Source organism: Miniopterus natalensis, chromosome 17, assembly GCF_054644295.1.
Source record: "Miniopterus natalensis isolate mMinNat1 chromosome 17, mMinNat1.hap1, whole genome shotgun sequence".
Lineage (NCBI taxonomy): Eukaryota > Metazoa > Chordata > Mammalia > Chiroptera > Miniopteridae > Miniopterus > Miniopterus natalensis.
Genome location: NC_142097.1, coordinates 14,722,450 through 14,748,393, shown reverse-complemented (window position 1 = coordinate 14,748,393; position 25,944 = coordinate 14,722,450). Strand labels below are relative to the sequence as shown.

General features: G+C 54.9%; 1 protein-coding gene across 1 annotated transcript; it reads left to right on the top strand.

The window, feature by feature from the left end:
* The first annotated feature begins 440 nt into the window (after positions 1–440).
* DOC2B (double C2 domain beta) lies at positions 441–25,944 on the top strand. The gene is made up of 9 exons (XM_087825978.1): positions 441–858; positions 8,396–8,475; positions 11,344–11,418; positions 12,524–12,633; positions 12,790–12,916; positions 15,971–16,128; positions 21,389–21,470; positions 22,190–22,286; positions 22,881–25,944. Exons 1-9 carry the CDS (start codon positions 486–488, stop codon positions 23,015–23,017), a joined length of 1,239 nt encoding a protein of 412 aa, XP_087682104.1. The 5' UTR covers positions 441–485; the 3' UTR covers positions 23,018–25,944.

Below are 25,944 nucleotides of genomic sequence, written 5' to 3'. Positions count from 1 at the left end.
CGTCCTTGCACAGCTGCGTGTGTCCTGCGAGAGAGAACGGGACCCAGCGAGTGCTGGCACGGGCTGGAACGTGCGGAGTGCGCGCCCTGCTTGTCCTGTGACCACGCGTGAGTGGAAGGCGCCCAGGTGGCCCTGCCCTCCCGAGTGTGCGCGCGCGGGGTCCCGGGCCGGCGTGCGCGCGGTGTGCCAGGGAGTGCGGCGCCGCTCGGCTCGCTCGCTCCGCGCCGCCCGCGCAGCCCGCACACTCACACTGCTTGGTTGCTACCGGGTGACGCGGGCTGGGCCCGCCCCCTGCCTGCCGGCCCCTGGCACTCACTCGCGCCCGCCGCCGCCGAGCGGGGAGCAGCAGCGTCAGGCCGTCCTGGGGGCGCCGCCGGCGCCGCCCGCACCCCCCGCCGCGCCCCGCGGGGCCTGCTGAGCCGCCCCCGGGCCGGGGCCGCGCCGGACCAGGCCGGGCCACGCCCGGGCGGGACCGCGCTGCCTGCATGACCCTCCGGCGGCGCGGGGAGAAGGCGACCATCAGCATACAGGAGCATATGGCCATCGACGTGTGCCCCGGCCCCATCCGGCCCATCAAGCAGATCTCCGACTACTTCCCCCGCTTCCCGCGGGGCCTGCCCCCGGCCGCGGAGCCCCGCGCCGCTGCGCCCCCGGACGCCCCCGCGCGCCCGGCCGCGGCCAGCGCAGGCCGCCGCAGCCCGTCCGACGGCGCCCGCGACGACGACGAGGATGTCGACCAGCTCTTCGGAGCCTACGGCGCCAGCCCGGGCCCCAGCCCCGGCCCCAGCCCCGCGCGGCCGCCCGCCAAGCCGCCCGAGGAGGAGCTGGACGCCGACGGCTACGAGTCCGACGACTGCAGTAAGTTTCCAACTCGCCGGCTTCGCGCCCTCTCCCCTGGCTCGGCTTCGCCCGCGCTCTCCCACCTCGCTGGCCCTCGGCCCGTCTGCGGTCTCTCGGGCCCCTCGGCGCGCAGCCCCCGCCGGGTCGCGGCCCCCTCGCCCTTTCCCCGAGCTCTCCTCGCGCCCCGCACACCCAGCCCCGACACCTCCCTGCACCGGGACCGGAGAGGTGAGAAGTTCGGAGGCGCCCCCTGGGGGTGCCCCATTTCCGAGGTCCGGCTCCCTGGAGCCCGCGCCGCACCGCGTCTCGGCCCGCGGCGCGGAGCTCGGGCGCGGGCGGCGGCTTTTGTTCCCGGGAAGGGCGGAGCTGCGCCCTGGGGAGACACCAGTTGCTGCCGCCTGCGCGGTAGCTCTCCGCCCGGGAGCCCGCGGCGGGCCGGCCCCTGGGTCGGGGGTGGGACCGGCGCGGCAGGAGGGGCGGGCAGGGTCCCGGCCGGCCTCCGGGCTGGGCCCCGCGGCCCGCAGAGCGCGGCGGCTGGGCTGGCGCGCGGGCGGAGGGCCACAGGACTGCGGGGCCGCTTGTCCTCTGCAAAAACCTTGGCGGTCCCTCCTCCCGCGTCCGTGGACCCCGGCCGCCGCGCTCTCCCCGCCGCCGGCCGGAGCCCACCTGTTACGCCCGCTTCCCCGGCCGGGAAGGGCCCCCAGCCCGCGCGCCGCCTCCTCCCGGGGCTGAGCCCTGCGCCCCAGCGAGGAGGCGAGCTCTGGGGTCCCTCGGGGCCGAGGCCTGGCCGGCGGGCGCTCCTGGCGCCTGGCCCGTCTGCGAGGGTGCCTGCCCCACCCGCCTGGGACTGGAGGGGAGCCGCAGGCGGTAGGGGCCGCTCCCGGGTGCTGAATGGGTTTGAGCCGGATGGGGGTGGGGAGGGGGGAGCGCTGCTTTCCAGGCCCCCAGCCCAGCTGTAGCCCAGCCGCGTCACTCTCAGACCCGCAAAACCAGCCCTGCCGGGGATGTGGACCTCTCGGAGGGGGGGGAGGGTCACTTGCGGGCCAAGGCCCACCCAGCCCCATTCCCCGCGCAGCGCAGCGAGCTTGGCTGCGCCTGGCTTGGGTGCTCACAAGAGCCTCGAGCTGGGGTTCTGGAGTTCCCCCCAGCATAAACTGTGACTCTGGAGGCTGATGGTGGGGGTTATCAGCACTATCGGGGTGGAAGGAGGGAGGGGGTGGCAGATCTCTCATCGCCCTACCTAAGGAGGCCCTGGAGGAGTGAGCCGGAGGAGGGCCATCAGCTGAGGTGGGTCAGAGCCCAGGCCTGTGTGGGAAAACTGCCTCGTATGCACTTTCTCTGGGCCTGGACCACAGCCCTGTAGCCAGAGGCTGGCATATTGAGGCCCTGCCCCCCCCAACAAACACCCTGCATGCGGGTGGGGAACAGTCCTCTCCCTCCACTTTTCTGCCAGCTTGGGGAAAATTGGGTTGGGAGAGTTTATTGGCCTCAGGGCTGTGCCCTGGATCTTCCCCACCCCCAGTTCCTGGCACCCTGGGCAAAGCGCACCCCCTCACTTGCTGTGCCTCTGGGCAGGCCCTAACTGGGACCCAAGTAATCCCTTTGGATGCCCAAATCCAAAGTCACCTCCAGAAGGGATGGGGAACTTGTTCCTGTTTCCAGCATCTTTCCTTCCGCTCAAGGGAGTGAGGGGCAGGGCAGGGCTTCTGCCTGAGCTTCAGGCAACTCTCCCAAGGGTCCTGTGGTTGACAAACGAGGAGGTGAGAAATTTGGTCATTCCTTTCGGCTGCCCCTGAACGCACAGGCAGGAAGGGACCAGAAAGTCAAAAACTCAGGCCAGCTGACACACCTCCAGTCCATCAACTCAGCAGTCCTTCACAGAGCACTGTCTTAGCAGCAGAGAGGCAACAGGGCTGGGACCTGGACCCAGACAGCTCACATGTCCTAGCAGGGGACAGACTCACTTGGGATCAGTGGTACAAGGCAGTCCTGGACACAGCCTTGCCAGCCTGAGCTGTGAGCTGGTCATACTCCTATCACCAGTGCACTCTGCTGAAAAGAGCTAGGTAGGAGAGAGTGTGGCTGAGCCAGGGCCAGCTTGGGCCCCCTGGCCCCTTCAAGGTGCAGCTCACCCTGGGCTTGAATCCCTTCAGTGGCTGAGCAAACATCCCAGGCATGGGAGCACAGAAATCTTGGCTCCTGCCCACAGAGGGACCAAGTTCTGGGGCAGAATTGCTCTCCACCAAGTACCCCAGGCCACAGCCCCCTCTTGGCTCTGACAACCAGATCCCTAGGATAAGCCTAAATGATTCAAGCCAGATGGTTCTTTACAGCTTTAGCCAGGGTTATGCTATTTGCTGCCCTAATTATTGGATTATCTCTCTCCTAACAAAAAGAAATTAGGGCGGTTGCTCTGTTGTCCAAGGCCAAGAGTGAAAGGCTGTTTATTCGGCCTTTTCTTTCTTCTCTTTAAAGCTCATCCTTTATAAGTCACCTCAAGGCACAAACACAAAGTTGACATGTTCCAAACTGATCTAACAGAGGAGTAATGATGGGGAGAAAATGCAGTGAATGTTGGAGTTAGACGTGCCCTACTCCCCAGTGGTCCCCAGTGCGCCTACCTGAGCTGGACTCCGAGGCTTGCTGCCCTCCAGATGGGCCCTATGGCCACCCTCTTTACATACCTCTTCCCTGCCTACCCACTCTCCACCTGTGGAAACCCAGTCCATTCTTCGAAACTGGAGTGACTAGAATGCTTTGGGTTGTAAGTAACAGAAAACTCAAAGTGTGTTAAACACTGAGGACTGTTGAGGTCGGTGGCACCGGGGTAGATTTATGCAGCAGTTCATCAGCAGCACCAGTAGTGATGGTTCTGTTCGTCTTTCCACTTGGCCATGCTCATGTTCTCTCAGGCTGACCTCCCTCATGGTCCAAGGTGGCTGCTGCAGATCTAGCTATCACAGGTAGCAGTAAGATCCTAACTTTGATAAGGATCAGTTTCCTCTCCCATGCCTCAGTTTAAGAGTGAGGAAATCTCTCCCAGAGTCCCCAGGAGGCCTGTCCTTCTGCCTCACTGGCCAGAATTGCAGCACATGCCCATGCTTATGCCTGCCCTGCAGGATTCAGTCTGGGCTGGGTCAGGACTGATGCCAGGGAGGCCTAGAGCAAGAAAGGGGTGAGGAATTGCCGGTAGGCCTGCCCCGAAGGCCCGCAGCTGGGGCATTTCCTGGGCCCCACTGGCAGTGACTTCCCTTCCTTTGAATCAGTCGTATTCTGCCCAGACCATATTTCTATGCACTCCACATAACAAGACCAACTCTGTGTCAAGCACTGTGCTGGGCATGGAGATTCAAGAATGCCTGAGACACAGTCTGACATCCGGGAGTTCATGGAAATCAAAATGCACAAATAGCCCAGCAGTGAGGACAGGGAGGCAGGAACCCAGCGCAGAGCTCTGGCTTGCAGAGATCACTCACAGAGAAGGCTCTATTCAGAGGCGGGAGGAAGGAAGCCAACTGATACAGTGGAAGGAGGAAGGGAGGTGCCCTGGTAGAGGGACTGCCGTGTGCACAGGTACAGAGGTGTAGGAAACAGCCCAGCAGAGGCAGAACAGTGAGGTTAAGTGGCTGAAGCAAGGGGAAACAATTAATGATGAGGCCAAAGCCATCATATCTCAGAGGAGCAGAGGGCCTTGAATGCCACACTGAGGAGGGTGAAATGAGTCCCGGAGGCGGTAGAGAACCTTTGAACAATTTAAAGCAAGGAGATGAATAGATTTATAAAAGTCCTAACCCTCTGCCTCTGAGCTCCTGGGAAGCAAGGATTTATGGCTCATTCCTCTTTGTAGCCCCTGCAGTGTCCAGCTCAGTGCCTCAGTTTCCCCAACTACAAAATGCTTTCAACTCAGGCTTGATCATTTTTGTGGCACTTGCCATCGATTTTTAAAATTTGTTGAGAGGCTGTTTTTCTCAAAAAACAAACAGAAACAAAAAGAGCAGATTTCCTATTCCCCAGGGTGTACGGGTGAGGAAAGTCCAGGTGCAAACCAAGGTCAAAGTAATGCCATCAGTGTCCATCAGCAGAGCAGAGGGATGTTCATCCTTAGAGAAACTGACAGGGGCTTGAGCTTGATTTCTCTGAATTAGCCCCATTAAAGCTCTATAATTATCAACAAGCGGGTGACAACTCTCAAAGGCCCATTAGTGACCAACCCTCATTATTTTTCGAAGGCTGTAAACTTTAGCCAGGACATGTGATTTGAGTGACTCAAGGGCAAGCCCCAGTGGCTCACACAGACAAGCACCTTCACCTGCCCTGGGGGCCCTCCTCACCCGCACCACAAGCCCAGGGTGCATTTCCAACTCAGAGGCTCCCCTGCAGGGCACAGTCAAGCCCTTTGTGGTCCCCAAGAGCACCTCTGCTTTTCTCTTCTTTCTCTTCCTGAGATTTCAGCTAAACTAAGTGGCAGATTAAAAAATTTGGAAGCCTCGGGTTTTAGGGCAGGAGCTATCGGGATGGAAATGAAAGGCCCAGATTCCTTGTCCAGCTCTGCTGTGCCACCCTGAACAGGCCACCTCCCCTCTCTGAGCCTCATTTCTCTAAATGGGAAATGAAGACTTTGGACTATAAACTCCCTGAGAGAGCTCCACCACTGGCAAGTCACTAAAAACGGTAACCGAGCTTCTATTTATAAATGATTATTTCTTACAGAACTTACATTGGAGTTCAGAGAAATCTGTCACCCTCGCCCTGGGGTGACACTAGGCATGATGTTCCTTCTCCGAAAATGATAACAGGTGTCAGTTCCACTGAGCAGCATGGAGCCCTCCTTAACAGGGATGTCTGGAGACCCAGTGGAAGGGGCTCCTCCCTGCTCCTGGAGCTGTTTCCCAGGGGAAGCAGGTGGCCCCTCCATCTCTCTGGCTTGTCCTTCTCTGGAATTGGGAAACAGCCAGAGATCACAGAGTGTGCGTTTTGGCACGCGGGCATCACACCAAAGAGCAGCTCGGGAGAGAGTTGGTTTGAATGGACAGACCACGTGGATTGAACATCTGCTCTTTGCTGGTGTCCCAGGCGTGGCTGAGGCATGGTCCCTGCTCTAGGGAGGCTAATGGGTTAGCAAGCCACTGATTAGGTGAGCTGAACAGCAGTGTGATTGAGCGCCATGTAAAGCCAAAAGCGTGGCTCAGCGATTGAGCACTGACCTAGGATCCAGGAGATCTCGGTTCGATTCCTGGTCAGGGCACATGCCTGGGTTGCGGGCTCGATCCCCAGTTGGGGACGTGCAGGAGGCAGCTGATCAGTGACTCTCTCATCATTGATGTTTCTCTCTCTCTCTGAAATCAATAAAGACATATTTTTTTTAAAAAAACTTAAAGAATACAAAAGCACGGGCCTGGAGAACGTTGGGCCCGTGGCTGTGTGTCGTTGAGAGGCATGGTGATGTTTACCTCATTACAGCACCCTCGCCTGCCCGCCGCACTGGGAGCTGGGGACACAGGCAGCGAAAGGCCAGATACAGTTAGCCTTAAAGCAACATAGTCTGCTCAGGAAAAAGTCCCTCAGGCTCCACTCAAGGCCTGTTGACTCTTAGTATGGACACAGCTCTAACAAGTATCCTCACCTGCTTCCAGAGAATAAGCGGGTAGCTATTGAATGGGGGGAGCTGCTTGCGCCAGCAGGTGCGAGCACTTTAACAGGAGTTTCCAGCCTGTGGCAAAGCAAGAGGCAGAAAAATGAGGAACGCCTCAAAGCGTGGCCACCTGGGGTCACTCGGTGGCGGCGTCATCTCACACCCCCATCCGTGTCTGTGCTGTGACTGTGACACAGAACCCCGGTCGTCGTCATAGCCATGACTCAGGTTACTCAGAAAAGTGTAAGTGACCAGTTGTGTGTTCTGCTCACAAAGCCTGAGAGGAGAGTGATCCAGTTTGGAACGAGTTCGTTCCAGAAGGCGTCTCAGCGGGGCAAGAACAGTTATCTAGAAAAGTCACCTAAATGGATCTGCTCCTTCTATAATTATCTACTGAGCGCTTTCTATATCCCAGGTGTGTTTGAAAGCATGACGCTGTAAAGTGGATACTATTGCGTCTCCATCTTGCCGAAGAAACTGAGGCAGAGAGAGGCTAGATAAGCTTCCAGAGGTAATACGGCAAGGAAGTGCAGAGCCGAGACTTGAGCCCAGGGTCATGTGTCCCCAGGCAAGGACAGAGATGCTGAGCTGTGTGCCTTATCCTGTGTTAGGAGCTGGGGAGCAAGACACACAACTCGGTGCCATCACATCAGAATAGAGCAGCCCCTTGTGCACAGGCCTTAATTTGCCCATTTCTCTGCAGCCCCCAAATTTTGCCAGGCCTGGGCCCCTATAGGAGCCCAGGGATCTTCCAGCAGTATGGTCCCTGTGACATCTACTCAGCTCTCCCATTGTTATAAGTGAGAAGGCATCTGTAGTTCAGATGTAAATGGATGGTTGTGGCCAGACTTGGCCAGTGGGCCATAGTTTGATCTAGATCCACATTGGGTGCCCTGACCTCCCCCAGCATCACTCCAGCCACTCAGCCCCCAACCCTCTGGCTGGCTCGTGGTTGGAATGCCCCTCCCCAAGCCCCACTGTGCACTGGCCAACTCTTACTCATCCTTCATGGAGTAAGTGAAGCATCACCTTCTCCAGGAAGCCTTCCCTGATAACCAAAATTCACATCAAGGTCAGGTATCCCCCATTGCTTCTGGCCCACCAGACTCTGTTGTGGCAAATTCTTTTCATCTGTTCCTCCCATTAAGCTGAGCTTTCCTCGAGTCTGCGTCACCACAGTGTTCATGCTGGGAGCCACAGCAGCATGGGAGGCCACAGCTGCCGTGATGGCCTCCGAGGGTGGCAGCTGCACCCAATTAATGCTGCATTCTGCCCAGCCCTTGGGAATCACCCGCTTCATGATAAAAGCATGAGGACGGGGCTGGCTCTTCAAAGCCTGCTCAGGCCCCCAAGAGACCACAGGCCAGGGAGCTGCACCCTGAGTGTTGCTAGGAGGTGCGTGAATGGATCAGTCAGCCTGCCCAGGCCTGCAGCCTCACAAGGCCCTGTCTCTTCTGCCGTCTCACATAATCCTTGTGACATTTAACTGGTGAGGGAAACTGAGGCTGGAGCCCAGACTGTCAGTTGCTCAAGGAGGGCAGAAGGACAGGAACTCCTTTAGCTGAGTGCCCAGTACATGTGGGTGCCACACTGGACCAGCCACAGGTCAGGCACCACTGTGCAGTTTAGGGGCCTGGGCTGTGCAGCCGACTACCTGGGTTTGACTGGGGCCTCCCCTCACGATGACAGGGTGATTGAGCTCGCCTCTCTGAGCCTCAGCCCCTCGTCTAGAAAGTGGGGAGAATACTGCTCATTTCCCAGGCTCGGCGGAACTGGGAAGCTGGGTGGAGGGATGAACATGCAGTAGGTGCCCAGTTGATGGCAGTCACTGTGGGCACTGGCACCTCATCTGACCTGCCAGAGGTGGGTGATGCTTCTCCACCGTGCAGCCGATGCATGACCTGAGCCCTGCTTTGTCCACAGCCGCCCTGGGCACGCTGGACTTCAGCCTCCTCTACGACCAGGAAAACAACGCCCTCCACTGCACCATCAGCAAGGCCAAGGTAGGCCGGGGCTCTCGCTGTCCCCAGGCCCGGGGCCCTGGAGGAGGGGCTGAGTTCCGAGGCTTGGTGGTGGCCGTGCTGTGTGGGAGCAGGGCAGGGAGGGAATGTTTGCCTAACTCGTCTCAGCTGCCCTAAAAGCCCTGCCGAGGGAGGTGTTTGGGGAAGGAGCAGAATCACAGAAACGGGAGGCGAATGGAAGGACCAAGGCCTGGCAGGGCTTTCAGGGGACAGAGGCCCCCAGAGCTGGGGAGGCGGCTGTTGAGGGAGGGAAGGGTGCCACTGTCCCACTTTGGACCCGGAGGCCACAGGGGATTAATCTCTTAGAGTCAGGGCCTGACCCTTGCTCTCTGTCGGAGCCGTGGGTGGTCCTGCCCCTCGGGCTGGCCCGTGTCAGCTGTGTTCTCAGCCATGCTGTTCCCTTCATCCCCCACACATCGCTCCCTGTGGGAGGAAGGTGCCAAAGCTGATGGTCTCTCCCAAGGTAAGAGCTGCAGTGCAGCCTAGTAGAACCTCCCAGTAGAGTCATGGAAGGGCCTAGGCCCAGACCCCACCCCTAGTTTCCCAACCTGCAAGCTTCTCTGCCCCTCCCTCCCACCCTGCCATGGCTCTGCCCACCCAGAGGGGCAGGCAGCCTGCTATTGCCCCAGCTATGCCCCACCCAGCTTGGGCCACCACACCTGGACTGCCAGGGCAGGGGTGAGTATTGCCCACATTGGCCTGGGGCCCTAGTTGGGCACCTAGAGACCTGCACACTCCCTCCTGACCCTGACCCTGACCCTGTGCTCCGGGAGCTGCTCGGGCAGCGATGTGGGGTATGCTTAGCCTCACGTGGCAGAGGCTCCAGACCTGCCCCTGGGTCCAGAGCTGAGAATCTAGTGACCCCCAGCTATGCCAAGGTGGAGGGCAGACTGCAAAGTAGGAACAGATCCCTTCCCTTGTCCCTCCACCCAGCTTTATACAGGTCGTCCAGGCTTGGGGACAGAATGGACACTGGCTGCCAGGCCACTCTGACCAGAGCCATCCCTTCTCCCCATCCCGGGCACCGGGCCCTCCTGTGCTGTGTGCCCCACCTTCCCTGCCTGCGTCCCAGAGGGGCTGTGTAGTGGGGTATAGGCGTGTGTGCGTGTACAGGTCTCTGGGCACCTGTGTGCACACGTGTGTGTTCATTTAGGAGTGTATCACTCAAGGCATTTGAGGTGGGGGATGGGAGGACCCCGAGCCATGGCAGCTCCCCTGTTCTCCGTCGTTCTCCTCCTTAGATCCAGTTCTGCAGGGGAAGGGGTGGCGCAGGCACAGGAGGAGCTGGGGCGCTGGGTTGGGGCTTGGGGAGGATCCCTGGGACGGAAGGAGGCTGAGGAAGGCCTGGCGCTGAGCCCGTGCGGCCACCTCCCCCCTGAGTAAGCAGAGCAGCCTCAGTTTGCTCACCTGTAAAATAGGGTTAATCAGCGCCACCTGTGAGGCGGTTGTGCTTGTTAAGGGATTAAGTGCTTAGTACCTCGTGCTGTCCTGGAGGATGGTGCGGGGTCAGGCACCCACCCACCCGCACGTGGACACACGGCCCCGCCTATCCACAGAGGAACTAGGGAAACTGACAGGCCGCCAGTCTGGGCACTTCGTGGGAGCAGACAAGAGGCCGGGACAAGGGGCTTGCGTTCAGAAGGGCCTCCTCTTTGCGTTCAGAAGGGCCCGGAGCCAAGCCTCGGCCCCGCAGAGCAGGGCAGAGCTCAGATACCCCACCCAGCCCTCAGCCATTTCTCTGGCTTCTTCCGAGGAGGCCAGTAGCGGGTAGGGAAAGGGGAGCAAATCCCCTGCCGTCCAGGCCCTTGGTCAGCATTGCCTCCTCGACTCTCACTCCAACCCCGGGATGGGAGAGCTATTAACCCCTTTTACAGATGATAGAAGGGAGGCTCAGGAGACTACAGAACTCATCCCCTTTACCCAGCTCATAAGTGCAGGAGCGGCCGGCCAGGGAGCCTGGCTCTAAAACCTGTGTGCCCCTTCCCAGGAGCTGAGCAGTGGGGGGTGGGAAGTGCCCTCCTGGGAGCTCCTTTCCACCAAGGTGGGGGCAGGGGCAGGAGAAGAGCTCAGCTCCCCTCCCCTTAGAGGCGGGCCTGGCCGTGAGCAGCCAAGGAGCGGTCCCCTGAGCGCTGTCCTGGGATTGCCGGCTCTGCCTCATGCCGCAGCCGCCTCCCTACATCCCTGCACACCGTCCCGAAGGAAAAAATACAATTTCAGAAACGAGAGCAGGCGCGAGGGCAGCTAAGCCCTGTCTGCTTACGGCTCCACCGGCTCCCTGGGCTCGGCGGTGGTTCAGAGTGAGTGAGGGCTGCCATCTTGTGGAGGGACCCTCTGTGGCCAGCCAGCCGGCCACGTGGCCTCCGTGGACACGGGCAGGCATGGAGCTGTGGCAGATCCGGAGAGAAATTGACACAGAACATTTTCAACAGCCACAGACGGAAGCGTGCAGCCGAGTGGACAGCCGGGCATGTGGGTTTAGGATCTGTGAGGAAAGTTTTGTTTGGGCTTCGGGGGGAGGGGAATCAGGAAGAAGGAAGGGCCTCGTTCACAGAAAGGTGAGTCACCTGGCCCCCATGGTAAGGCACACAGACAGAGAAAGGCTGCTCGGACCCCCCACACACGCCTGCCCTAGGCCAGGACCTTTGGGGGAGGGGAGATTACACTAGCACTGAGTCAGCCTCACTCCCCCATTCTCAGTGGTGCCAGGGGGCCTCTGTTAAGAGGGTCATGAATGGACCCAGCCAGGCAGCTTAGGGGAACAGGGATGCCTGCTGACCCAGGGGCCTGGAGGCCCTGGCTGCTGTGTCCCCAACCCCCGATCCACAGCCTTTGCTGTTTTCCTCTGCTCAGGGCCTGAAGCCAATGGACCACAACGGGCTGGCGGATCCCTATGTCAAGCTGCACCTGCTGCCAGGAGCCAGTAAGGTGAGGGGGGTCTGCCCGAGCTAGGCCTGCCAACCAGCTCTGCCTACTGTGACAGGGGCCCAGGCTGGGCTTGAGGCACCCAGGGAGGCCCATAGCTCTCACACACACCCTGAGCCCAAACAAGCTGATGGGCCCTCAGCCATTCACCTCCACCCAGAGCACCGAGTCAGCCCCACACTGTCCAGACCTCCCAGGAACCTCAGGTCAGCACTACCTGCCTGCTGAGTTGGGGAAACCTTCCAGAGAATTTCTAGGCCAGCGTTTTATAAGCAGCAGTCTTTGCTGGAGATTAATATTATATTTTTAAAAGGGGGGGGGAGTCTGGTCAAATAACATTGGAAAACATTGTTAAACAGGTTTCTTTACTGCAGGACTTATCAGAGCCTTTAGTGTGTTGATGGGCTGCTCTGTGATGTTCCACAAAGGGGACTGAGTAGACAGTGTCTGCCCAATTTTTTTGGCCACAGAACCCAGGTTCCCATGCCAGATGACCCAGCAGGCAGAACAAGCGCGTGGTGCATCTAGGAAAGGAGAGAAAAATAATGTTTAGCAAAAATTTGCTATGAAACAAAAGCATCAAGGTGACCCTCAGCACTGGAAGATCAGAACTTTGTTAGACTTCCTTGCACATGTCTTACAGTTCAGTGGTGTTTTATTTTTAATTTCATGGAAGGGAAAGGTCACATCTTTTTAGATGTGGGCCTTGCCCTTGCCCTGGGACCCCCAGACCTTTCAAGAGGTGAACTGTACAGATCCCATGTCACAGGCGACTCAGCTAGAGATCAGTTGTGGTCCCTTCTGGGGGCTCTACAAGAGAAGCCATGGCCCATCCCTTCCCAGTTTATAGAGGCCACCCTGTCATGTCTTCATCTCTCTGACCTCTTCCTTCATCACGCCCCCCTCTGGCTCTCCTCTCCTCTCCCACTTTTAAGGACCCTGTGATTACACTGGACCCACCTGGGTCACCTAGATAATCTCCCTACTTTAAAGTCAGCTGATCAACAACCTTAATTCCCTTTTGCCTTAAACATACTCAGGTTCAGGGGCCATCATTCTTCCCACCGCACTTTCATGCTCATAGGATCGGGTTTTTTGCTGTCTTCAGGCAAATAAGCTCAGAACAAAAACCCTCCGAAACACTCTGAACCCCACGTGGAACGAGACCCTCACTTACTACGGGATCACGGACGAAGACATGATTCGAAAGACCCTGCGGTGGGTGAGGGCCCCGGGCCATAGGCTCCCTCCCCACCCACGCCTGCCCCAGCCTTGTCCACTCCCCACCCACCGCTTGCAAATCCCCACTGACTTCGGAAGCCAAGTGAGAGCACCCGGTATGTCTGAAGAGCTGGCCGTGCCCTTGCCCTCCAGGATCTCCGTGTGCGATGAAGACAAATTCCGCCACAATGAGTTCATCGGGGAGACACGAGTGCCCCTGAAAAAGCTGAAGCCCAACCACACCAAGACGTTCAGCATCTGCCTGGAGAAGCAGCTGCCGGTGAGTGGGCCACATGCTCTGCCAGTTGTCCAGGGCCTTCCCTGCTGTAGCTCAGCATTTATTGAGCACCTACTATGTGCCTGGCAGACAAAAATCCTTGCCCGTGTGGAACTTGAGCGGAAGACAGATCCAACACAGGGTAAGTCACCCATTCTTATCATATGTTAGACAGTGACCAAGGCCAAGAAGGAAAGCGTGAAAGGGGCTGATGGTTTAGACGTGTGCTCCAGAAAGGGCTCACCAGGCAAGCTGGAGTATTCCAGGCAGGGAGAACAGCAAATACAAAGCCCTGTATGAGAAGTGCCCAACGTGTTGGAGGCAAGAAGCCTAGGAGAGGGTGTCCTAGGAGTTGAGAGCAGAGGTTAGGGAGTAAGGAAGCTGGGAAGGACTTACGCCTTCACCCTGAGTGAGATGGGCTACAGGAGGGTGCTAGGCAGGGGCTAAGGCATTGGCTACATTTTTTTTTGTCTTTTTTTTTTTTATTTTTTAAACTTTATTCTTTTTTTTTTTTTAATATGTCTATTGATTTCAGAGAGGAAAGGAGAGGGAGAGAGAGAGAGAAACATCAATGATGAGAGAGTGACTGATCGAGCCCACAACCCGGGCATGTGCCCTGACCAGGAATCAAACTGTGATCGCCTGGATCCTAGGTCAACACTCAACCCCTGAGCCATGCCCAGCCAGGCGTCTTTATTTTTTTTCAAAATATATCTTTATTGATTTCAGAGAGAAGGGAGAGGGAGAAAGATAGAAACATCAATGATGAGAGTCATTGATCGGCTGCCTCCTGCATGGCCTCTGTTTGGGATCAAGCCCGCAACCCGGGCATGTGCCCGGACCAGGACTCAAACTGCGATCTCCTGAATCATAGGTCGATGCTCAACTGCTGAGCCACGCCAGTCGGGCTCAACTACATTTTAACAGACTCTCTGGGCTCAGTGGGAGAGGAGGGTGAGAGTGGGGAGAGCAATGAGAAGGAGAGGGGCTGACCCAGGCCTGGGCGGGGGCAGCAGTGGAGGGGAGAGGAGCTGGGGCCTGGACGAGTGTGCTGGCAGGTCTGCGTTCCGGGGCCGGGCCCAAGCACCTGGAAAGATAAAGGGTCATCAGCTGTGATGTAGAGGACCTTGGGAGGAGCAGCTGGGACGCAGGAACTCAACTGGAGTATGTTAGGTGTGAGATACCCAGAGGAGACAGGAAGTAATTCTTTCCTAGAAATTGCAATTGTTTGAAAATGATGTTAAAACTGACTTTGCCCCCTGGCCGTCTGCAACAGCTGAGCCCTCCCAGAGTTTAGTCCATTTGTGTCTCAGCTCTGCCTCCCCTCCGGGGGGGCCTCACCTTCACCCAGTTCGGAAGGGCTGGGAGGGTTTGGCCAGGAGGCCCCAGGGTCCTGAGAAACCTTGACCCTCCGACAGCCCAGTGTTCAGGGTACAATCCTTTTCCTGCGACAATCTCTCCAGGGGCCTGGGCAAGGGGAAAGCTGTAGAGAACAAGTTCAGTGACTGTCCCCCATGTGTGGGGCCTGGGCCCTGGGCCCTGGGCCACATACTCAGAGCAGCCTGGCTGGGTCAAGCCCTGGGAACAGTCGACCTGAGGCCAGAGCTCCCCTCCAGAATCCCAGCTCTGTCTTCTTGCATAACTTGATCAAACTGTATTCCCTTGTCACGCTCTCTCCCACTCATAGACATTTGTGTGATGGATATGACCTTTTTATTTTATTATTAGTCACTAACCACAGGTAACCCAGTTTTTCCAAATGATCTATGTCACTTATAAAAAGCAACATCAACTCCTACTATAGTTGTGTTCCTGGGATTTGATCCCCAGTATAAATAAGCAACTGGGGGGAGGGGGGAGCATGCATGTGTGTGCATGTGAATTGTGAGCGCATTGCATGTGTGAGCATGTATATATGCATGTGAACATGTGCATGTGTGGGCAAATATGAGTGGAATGCATGTGTGACAGTGTGCACATGGGTGGTGAGTGTGCAGGCCTGTACACGGGCATGATTGGGGTTTTGCTGAGTTTTGCTTGAATTTGCCAGGAGCTTGTTAGTCTGGTTTCGGGGACCAGGGCTCCCACAGGGGTGCAGCTTAGAATTGACCACTCTGGCAGCAAAGACACATTTTGATGCTACATTTTAGATTTTACATAGTCTGTGGACTTACTTGTTCTCAGTAAATACTGAATGATACAGATTAATGGTCTTCATATGTAACGACCCCTACACATTCCCCTGAAAAAACAGCTGAAAATACCTGTGTTCATTTATATTGTTTAATTTTCACACATCACACAAACACAAGAGTCATGGTTTGGCGAGGCCCTAGGCCAGAGTGGCAGACGGGTACTAACTCGCACACGCCCCTGACTGAGCACTGTGTGGAAGATGCTGAGGCTGCACTTGAGCTCTTGGTGATCGGTGACCAATTACCCACATCTGCTCTGGGCAGGGGAGCTGGGGAAGGTGGTCCGTCCTTCACTTCACAGGAGCCCCATCTCCAGGGACACGTAGGTGTGGCCCCTGCCTGCGAGGGCCCAGCAGCCATCCCTTTAGCGATAAGCAGGGTACAGTCGTGGGCAAAGGGACATGGCTGAGACTTTGAAAGGGGCCTGGCAGAGGACCCTTGGGGGCCACAGGGCTCCAGCAGGGTGTGTCTGGGTGGACAGAGGGTAAAGGAGAGGGGTCCACGTGAGCAGCAGCCAGAATGTGGAAACGGGTGATCTCAGGAGGGTGAGGAAGGGAGAAGCGCGAGGCTGGCTGGGTGGGGAAGCCAGTGAGGCCTAGAGTTGCCATCCGATCCTAGAGGTGGACACAGACCTGGGCGGCCCCCACCTGCCTCCCGGCTCCCCCTAGTGTTCAGAATGCGCCAGAGTCTGTCTTCCATCCCCTGTACCCTGAGCGGCTCCAGGAAGCACCTTCAGGGGGCTGGGGCCAGGGTGACCCCTCACCATCCACAGGCTCCCTTTGTCCTGGGCCTGTGGTTGGCTTGGTGGCCCAGGAAGGGATGGGAGCAGGTGAGGACAGTCCGGTGCCTGCCCGCCCCACAGGTGGACAAGACGGAAGACAAGTCCCTGGAGGAGCGGGGCCGCATCCTCATCTCCCTCAAGTACAGCTCGCAGAAGCAGGGCCTGCTGGTCGGCATCGTGCGCTGCGCACACCTGGCCGCCATGGACGCCAACGGCTACTCCGATCCCTACGTGAAAACGTGAGTGTGCGGCCAGCCCGGCCACCTTCTCCCGTTACCTCGGGGGTCAGGTCCATGTGACAAGACCAGTAGTCTGTGTGGCCAGCACAGAGAGAGCACCTGAAGCGTGGTGGGCACGGTGCCCACAGGCTGAATTCTCTTCTGTGCTCCCTTGGCAACTCCACAGGTTGTGTGGCCAGCCCCGTTTCACAGGTGAGGAAACTGAAGCCTGTAGAAGTTGAGTGACTGCAGGGTCATGCAGAGAGACAGTAGTTATCTCTTGATGCCCTATTCAGGCCTCGTGTCCACCGGGCACAGGAGGTGCCACAAGCAGATTGCAGGAGGCAGGAAAGGCTAGCCCATGCCAAGAGGCTGGGAGATCCAGACAAGGAATTCTGCCAAAATTTAGTGCTGCCCACATGTGCCCAGCCCTGCACTGGTGCCACAGGTGCAGATAAGGGTCCACCCAGTCCCGTCAGCAGGAGCTCATGGTGGCACTGGGGAGAGACACTAACTCGGGCTGTGCAAGGCAACCTGGGCCCGAGTGGTGAATCTGTGCCCAGACAGGCTGTGCTCTAGCTCTAAGAGGCAGGCAGGAGCTGGTGGCCCTTCAGGTGGGGATGAAGCAGGTGTTGCAGTGACCACCAGCAGGGCTTTGGGCCCTCCACAAAAGATGGGTGTTAGTCTGTATTCAGTGAGACTCTCGAAGGGTAGGACTGGGCGGGGGGAGAAACTTGGCTCAGCAGAAAGTTTTCCTCTTCAGTCAGAGGAACAGAGCAGTTGGGATGGGCTTGGCCTGAGGGAGGGTGAGATAGATGGTCCAGGTGACAGAAGCCACAGGGATGTCTTGACACCACAGGGAGGCCCATGCTGCCACATGACACATCTCTGGGGCCACTGTTTCCACTGGTCACTATCAAATTTCTGTTGCTTTTTAAATCAGTTGATGAAAATGGTGCAGACACTTTGGAAAACAGTCTGGCAGTTACTCAGAAGGTTAAGCATGGGCTTACCACATGACCCAGCAATTCCACTCCGAGGTATATACCCAAGAACTAAAAAACACATGTCCCCACAAAACCATGTACACAAATGTTCATAGTCGCATTATTCACAATAGACAAAAGGTGGAAACAACCTAAATGTCCATCAGCTGGTCAATAAACAAAGTGTGGTCTATCCACACAGTGGAGTATTACTTGGTCATAAAAAGGAGTGAAATTCTGACCCATGCTATAACGCGTATGAACTTTAAAGCATTATACTAAGGGAAAGAAGCCAGTCACAAAAGGCCACACATTGTGATTCTATTTATATGACCTGTCTAGAGCAGGCACATCCATAGAGCCAGAAAGCAGGTCAGTAGTGGCCGGGGCTGGGGGAGGTTGGGGGAAACGAGGAGTGACTGCTAATGAGCACTGGACTTCTTCCTGGGATGGTAAATGTTAAAAAATAGTGATGGTGGTTGCACAACTGTGTGAATATACTAAAAACCACTGAATTATATACCTTAAGGGGGTGCACTGTACCTGGCCAGTGTGGCTCAGTGGGTTGAGCGTCCTCCAGTGCACCAGAAGGCTGCCGGTTCAGTTACCAATCAGCGCACATGCCTGGGTTGTGGCTTGATCCCGGGGCCCTGTGGGAGGCAGCCAATCAGTGTTTCTATCTCTCCCTCTCCCTTCCTCACTCTTAAGTCAATTTTAAGAAAAAAAACTTCTTTTGAAGGGCACATCGTACAGCACGTGAATTCTATCTCAGTAAAGCTGTTATTTAATTCCACTTCATCAGGCTCCAGGAGCAGCAGCACCCAGGTGTAATGGGAAGCTGGCCAGTATCACTGGGGAGGTCAGGTTCCTTCACATGGGGTAGGGGCTCCTCATCTTCCACATAAAAAAACTGAATTGGGCCCCAACATCAACCATTAGCAAAACAATGATTTTCAGTGGATTAGAGACCAGTGTGAGGGGAAGTGCTATAACTGCTCAGGAGACTATAAACTGCTGGCAGGAAAGTCGGCCATTCCAGTCAAGTAGAAAATTGTGTGGCCTGTGGCTGCATTTCCCTTCTTTGTATCCTAGAAACCCGGACCTGGGTGGTTTACTGCAGCATCACTTGCCACAGTGATAATCTGGAAATAACCAAGCTTTCATCCACAGAGGAACAGCTTCACAGAATGCGGCACATGCACAGAATGGAGTACTGTGCAGTTAAAATGTAAATTAGGACTAAATGAATTAACATGGGCAGCTAGCTATCCAAAACATGCTCTGCCCACAGCAGACTGCAGAAGAGGGCACAGGGTGTGATGCTGCTTCTGGCCGTTCCTTAAGGCCTGCAGAGCCTCTCAGAGGATGAGGGAGGGGAAAGGGACTCGAAAGGGGAGCAAAGTGCCACCACCTGTACCCTGACACTAGCATTTTTTTATGGTGGGAAAAAGCCTGAATCCAAAATGGTGACTTTTTTTGTTTTTAATATAGCTTTATTAATTTCAGAGAGGAAGGGAGATGGAGAGAGGTAGAAACATCAATGACGAGAGTCACTGATCGGCTGCCTCCTGCATGCCCCCGCTGGGAATCAAGCCCACCACCCAGGCTTGTGCCCTGACCGGGAATCGAACCTCGATCTCCTGGATCTCAGGTTGATGCTCAACTGCTGAGCCACACCAGCCGGGAACTTTTTTGGGAGATTTATTATTACTGTTTCAATACTCTTACTAGTGACCAGTCTATTTAGATCTTCCACGTCTTCATGATTAAGTCTAGGAAGTTTGTATACTTCTAAGAATTTGTCCATTTCTTCTAGGTTATCAAATGTGGCGGCGTGTAGTCTTTCACGAATTCCTGCATAATCCTTTGTATTTCTGTCCGTTGTAACTTCTTTTATTTCTGATTTTACTTATTTGAGTCTTTTTTTTTCCTTAGTGTTATTTCTTTTCGTTCTCTATTTCATTTATTTCTGCTGTTTTTATTATTTCCTTCTATTGACTTTGGGTTTCATTTGTTCTTTTCCTAGTTCTTGAAGTTGTAATATTACATTATTTGGGAATTTTCTTGTATCCTGAGGTAGACCTGTGAAGCTGTAAACTTCTCTCAGTACTTTTGTTGCATCCTAAGAATTTTGGTATGTTGTGTTTTGTCTCTGTATATTGGCCTCTGATTTCTTCTTTGATCCAATAGTTGTTCATCAGCATGCTGTTTAACCTCTACATATTTGTGGTTTCTTCAGCTTGCTTCTTGTAAATTTCCAGTTTCATAGTATTGTGGTTGGAAAATATGCTTGGTATGATTTCGCTCATATTTATTGAGACTAGTTTTATGCCCCCAACATGTGGTCTATTCTTGAGATTCCATTTTATTTTAGAATGTTCATCTTTGGGGGATGGAACACTATATAAATATCAGTTAAGCCATTTGGTCTAATGTCATTTAATGCCAGCATTTCCTTATTGACTTTTTGCCTGGATGATCTATTTATTGCTGTCAGTGGGGTATTTATGTCCCCTACTGTAATTGTATTTTTTGTCAGTTACTCTCTTTAGGTCTGTTAGTAATTGCTTTATAGATCTTGGTGCTCCCAGCTTGTGTGCATATATATTAAGTTATGTCTTCTTGATGAATTGTGTCCTTTATCATTATAAAATGTTCATCTTTGTCTCGTTACCTTTTTTGTCTTGAAGCCTATTTTTTCTGATAGAAGTACTGCTACACCCCCACATGTCTCTGGATGCCATTTGCTTGGAGGATCATCTTCCACCCCTTCGCTTTGAGCCTATGTTTGTCTTTGGTTCTTGTTTTTAAATCCATCCCTCTACTCTGTTTTTTCATTGGTAAGTTCAGTCCATTTACATTTAGGGTGATTATTGATATATGAGGACTTGCTACAGCCATTTTACCTTTTGTTTTCAGTCATAGATCAGCTGCTTCCTGCACGCCCCCTATTGGGGATCAAGCCCGCAACCCAGGCATGTGCCCTGACAGGGAATCGAACCTTTATCTGGATCATAGGTGCTCAACCACTGAGCTACTCTGCCAGGCTGTCATTAATTTTTGACAGTTTGAATAAAATGTGTCTTGGAGAAGGTCTTTTTGTATTAATATAATTAGCTATCCTGTTAGCTTCCTATACTCTAAAGTCCAGTTCTTCCCACAGGCCTAGGAAGTTCTCGTCAATTATTCTTTTGAGTAGGCTGTCTCCTTCTGTTATACCCATTACCCTTATGTTTCTCTTTCTGATGGAGTCAGACAGTTCTTGCTGAGTTTTCATTTTAAAATATATCTTTATTGATTTCTGAGAGACAAAGGGAGAGAGAGAGATAGAAACATCAATGTTGAGAGTCTCATCGATCAGCTGCCCCCTGCATGCCCCCCACTGGGGATCGAGCCCACAACCCAGGTATGTGCCCTGACCAGGAACCAAACTTTGATCTCCTGGATCCTAGGTCAATGCTCACACCAGCTGGGCAGTTCTTTCCTTTTTTAAACTCAGTTCTCTTTCTCCTTCCTCCTGAGTCATTTCTAGGTTTCTATCTTCAACCTAGCTAGTTCTCTCTTCCAAGTGGTCTACTCTATGTCCAGTGTTCTCTAATGTATTCCTCATCTATTGAGTTTTACATTTCCAGAATTTGTTTGGTTCTTTTTTTAGTTTCAAATCTCTTTGGTAAAGTATCCCTTTTGTTCATAGATTCTATTTCTGAGCTCACTGTGCTGCCTTTGAGTTCTCTGGTATCTCATGAGCTTTCTCATAACTGCAATCTGAACTTCTCTGCCACTTAAGTCACAGTCTTCTATGACTTTGGTTTTGTTGGAGACTTTTTCCTTCCTCAGAGCTCCCTCAGGTAGTGGCAATGGTTGCACAATTCTAGAAATATACTGAAACATGCTGTATTTTACACTTCAGAAAGATGAAGTTTATGGTATGTGAATTATATCCCAATAAATCTGCTAAATCAAAAACTCTAACAAGGGACCAACTCTGCTAAAAATGTTCTTCTGGTGAGAAATGTGAGCTTCGTGAAAATTAGACTTGCAGAAACAAGCAACATCCTCTTTCCTAGAGGGAGAGAAGCTCCACAGTTAACACCAGGAAGGGGCCTGGAGTCCAGGTGACGAGGGAGCCATTGCTTCTCCCGCTGTAGCTGACTGCCCACCTTACCACTAAGTAGTGCTGGGGGAGCATAAGTATCTCTCCAGAGACGATAAGTTCTTCCAAGCCCTGCTGGCTCCACCTGTACCCACAGCCTCTCCCCACCCTCTGCCTTTCTATCCATCGGTTATAATTCCAGATACCTGAAGCCAGATGTGGACAAGAAATCCAAACATAAGACAGCAGTAAAGAAGAAGACCCTGAATCCAGAGTTCAATGAGGTACAGGGTCTGGCAAAGCCACGGGAGGCCCAGGAGGGATTGGGTTCTCAAGGGTCACAGCTTGGAGAGTGGGAAGAGAGGGCGGGGAGGGGCTGACAGGAGAGACCTCAGCTGTGGGAGGCAGGAAGAAGCACAAGCCAGGCTGAACCAGGCCAAGGTAGTGCAAACAGAGGGGAGGAGGCAGCCTAGAAAGATCTTCAGAGGATGAAACTGACAGGATTGTGGCCACACTGGATGTGGAGCTGAAAGTGGAGACACCCAGCAGCAGGAGTGGGAGGTGTGAGGGAGATGGAGGAAGCTCTGGGCAAGGAGCAGAGGGGCCTCGGGCAGAGCCTGAGCAATGCAGGGACAGACAGAGGTGGCCGAGAAGATGCTTCCGGCGGGGGGGGAGTCCACAAAGGCGGCACTGGTCAGCAGAACTAGACCCAAGAGAAGTGAAGCACACCAAGGCTGTCAAATGTGAGTTGATTTGGCAAGAAGGAGGCTCTTGGGGATGTTGAGAGAGACTTCAGTGACAAAGGGGTGGGTAGGCTGGAGTGAAGAGGACCTGAGGGGCCAGGTTCTCAGGCATACGTGCACAAGAGGGCTGAGAACCCACCACTGTCCACCACCGTGCACTGACCACCCTCCCATCTCCCCCTCAGTTCACACCCTCACCATTCCTCAGAACCCTCCTAGCCATGTGGCATTAGCCCTGACTCTCCCCTTCTGGCCACCAGGAGTTCTGTTATGAAATTAAGCATGGGGACCTGGCCAAGAAGACCCTGGAAGTCACCGTTTGGGATTATGACATCGGAAAATCCAACGATTTCATTGGTAAGAGAACATGGCTTCAGCGAAGGCAGTGGCCCTGAATCATACCATAGGCCTTCCTTCCTGGCCTCTGGGGAAATCTGGGGCCATAGACCACCTGCCCCCGCACACGAGGAGCTTCATACCTTATCTAGCCCAACTCCATGTGACAGAGGAGGACCCAGCGATGAAGAGAGACCTGGAGGGTCCTACAGGAGTGAGGTGGCAGTATCAAGTCGGCACTCCTGGCTTGACTCAGCACTTGTGGCCCAAATCCCTGGTGGGCTTGGCGGCTGGGCATGGTAGAGCTGCCCTGCCCTTTCTTGCTCTTTCTGGCCCCCTCCCTTGGTCCCTAACATGTGCCATTGCTCTCTATCCAGCACTGCTCTGGTCCTGGGCAGAGAAAGGGCAGGATCCCTCGGCCCTGATCTGGGGGGCCAAGAGTATGGCATGGCAGTAAGACCACTGTCCACCCTTAGAGCCCCGTGGGCAAGGTGGAGAGTCCAGCCTTGGAGCATGGAACCTGGGACAGGGGAGGGGCACTGGTTCCAGACAGATGGGCCTGTGGGAGCCCCTGCCCCCAGGCCCCTGGCTGCCCTCTCGACTCCCCTTCTGCAGGTGGTGTGGTTCTGGGCATCAATGCCAAGGGCGAGCGCCTGAAGCACTGGTTTGACTGTCTGAAGAACAAGGACAAGCGGATTGAACGCTGGCACACACTGACCAACGAACTCCCTGGGGCTGTGCTCAGCGACTGACTGGCCCCCACCTGCCGCCGCACCCACCCTTGCCTGTCACTTGGCCCAACACAGGCCTGGCCCTGGGCTTCCTCAGCTGCCACCAAGGGCCTCAGCCCCCACGTTGGGAGAGACCCAGGACACCTGCTCGGACACAGAACCACTGCAGCCCTCTCTTGGAGGCCATGGAGGACCCAGCCACTCCGAGGGACAAGGGCTGAGGGCCTGGCCTCCTTTCAGCCCCTGGGGCCTGACAGGGCCAGAGGTTGGAGGAGAGGAACTTGGCCTCAGCACCCACCCCAGGGACAGGTATGGGGCCATCCAGGGGGCAAGGGCCCTACTAGAGGTACGTCACAGGAGACCTGGGCTGAGAGGACAGGAGTGCAGGGCACCTTGGGGGGGCCAGTGAGAACTGAGAGGAACACTAGGAAGAGGGGCATGGGGGAAGAAGTTTGGAGATAGGACGACAACCATTCATCTCTGGCATTACTGGGCAGGTAGAGAAAAGTTGACCTGAGGAGCCAGGAATCTAGTGAAGCTCCCAATGAACGCGGGCATTTGACAGATGCTTCCCTTATTTTACAAGCTTCTGGGGGTGAATGAAACCCAGGGCGTGCCCTCAGGGAGTTCCCCCGCCTAGTCAGGGAGCTGGAAGCAAACCATTACAACGGAGTGAGGAATGCCAAGGCCAGCCAGGCCCACCTGACTGCTAAGAGGGCAGGGAGGACTTCCCAGAGGAAGTCATCCTTCAGCATGCCTTGAAGGGTAGTGGAATGTGTAGGCAGACGAAGGGGAAGGGCAGTGCAGGCTGTGGGAATGGTCTGCAAAGGCCTAGAGGAGAGAGAATAGTGAATGGGCCAGGGGCACTATGAGGGACTCAGGGTTTCTCTAGGGGGCAGGGTTTATTAGGACAGGAGTGGAACCCAGCCCTGCTACATCCGCAGCACTGGCTGCTAGGCCAGCCTGGGCTCAAAGCTGTGGGGGAAGTGATGTTGGTGCAGGGTCAAGTTCAGTCCTCAGACCTAGTTGGCTCACCTTTGATCACTTTCTCCTGAGGAGCACGGAGGATAGATCCTGCCTCTCCATCCCAGCATAAGCATCATGTCAGCTGTAATCAGAACAGAAAAGGGTCCCTTGTTTTTCATGAAAGGAAGCAAAAATTCTTCCTTGTCCTCACCCTCCTCTTCCTTTCTGCTGACCCCTCCACACACCTAGTCTTCTGGGTTTGGGACTAGATAGTGGGGGGACCCCATTTGGTTGTCTGTACATCCTGGCCGTACTATGGCCACTGATATTCCTCTCAGGAATACTGGGCAGCAGTCCAGAGCCTTGTTTCTGGGAAATCTAGGAGAGAGACACCCTGCCTGTAGGCCTGTCTATACCCTGAGTCAGGACCTCCAAAGAGGAGTTGAAGGATTGGGGCCCACGTCTGAAGCCCCAGACTTTTCCTGCTTAGCTAGGGGCCTTCAGGAATCTTGGATGAACAAGTGCATAACGAAGGAATTTGTGTTCAACCCATCACTGCACTAATGGAAGAGGGAGTCCAGAGAGGGAAGTTGATCTGCTCAAGGCCTGGCAGCCTTACCACAGCTGGGGCAGACCAGGCTCCATGGCCCCTGTTCCACCCCCAGCCCAGAGCTCTGGACACCACACTTCAGGGGAAGTAGGGTGCTGGGCTCACACAGGAGAGGTCCTGCTAGCTGTCGGCCTAAGGCTCTCCCCTGCCTGCTGCCTACACACAATGGTAGCAGGGCTCACAGGGGTTGGCCCTTCTGCTGCAAACTCAAAGCACACCACCACCTGAGGCCTGGGGCAATGATGTGAATCCCACCAAGTGCCCATCAGCCTTTTCCCAGTTTGCAGGGAACACGGGACTCCAGCCCCCACACAGTACCTGGCAACCTTTGCCGGTCATGGAACCTTGATTTTCCCATCTTTGAGAAGAAGGCTTGCATGTGTAGAGTTTTACATGCACGGTCTTAATGAATCTTCACAACCCTTGTGTCTGGGTGAGCTCTGGGTTTGTTAACTTTGCCTTTTGGAGGGCCTCATTCAGAGGGGAAACTCGCAGCCTCTCTGTGAAAACATGGAAATGCTCAGTGACAAAGCTGGAAGAGGCTGTGAGTCCACCTAGTACAACTTCCTTAGATACATAGGGAACCTGAGGCCCAGCCGAGACAAGAACCCAGGACTCCTAGCACCCAGTCCAGGGCCCTCTACTGCCCCAGGCTGCGCAGGTGTAGACTTGGCCCTGAAAGATGGTCCCAGCTGACCACAGGGAGGCAGGGCTTCTGCACAGCCATCCAAAGTGGAGGGTGGGGCACTTGGGCAGGAGGGCCCGCAGGGCGTGACAGAACCTTAACCAGAACCCTGGCACTGTTCTAGACCACATGCAGATTGTATCTCTGTTAGAGAAAAAGCTCTGCCTTTGACCCCAAACTGGCATCTTTCCTCTGGTCCATCAGATCCACAGAGATGGGAAATTTGACACCAAAAAAGTCATTCCAAAGTCAGGCGTCAGTAACCAGGGGGGTCTCCCGATGCACAGCATCCACCTCCACCACTGCCCTTCCTGGTCTCTGCCCCACCCACCGCCAGCACTAGCCAATCCCCGACGGGCCCGTCTTCCAACCCTGAAGCGGTAACCTCCTGACCTCTAGTGGCGAGAGCGAGGAACTGCACCTCCCGGCCCGTGCATGTCCAGTCTTTGTTCCTTCCCAACTGAGAACCTCTCAATGCATGGACTCTGGCTGTCGTCGACGCAGACTCTCGTACACTGCTTAACACTGTTTTGCTACCACGTGATGGCTGCAGAAATCGTCCTTAAACTGCAGCCCCACACACAACTTTTGTACTTTCATCTGACCAACCCGGAGGTGTCCTTTTTAAGTCTTATTTAATATTTATAATGACATATAATCCAAAATAAATGGAAGCGCTCACTGCAA

Bases quoted from the DNA above. Each gene is read 5' to 3' on its own strand.
- DOC2B (XM_087825978.1), top strand. From the start codon at position 486: ATGACCCTCCGGCGGCGCGGGGAGAAGGCGACCATCAGCATACAGGAG. The intron at 16,129-21,388 runs GTGAGTGTGCGG...TTATAATTCCAG, and splicing joins TCCGATCCCTACGTGAAAAC to ATACCTGAAGCCAGATGTGG. The intron at 21,471-22,189 runs GTACAGGGTCTG...TCTGGCCACCAG, and splicing joins TGAATCCAGAGTTCAATGAG to GAGTTCTGTTATGAAATTAA.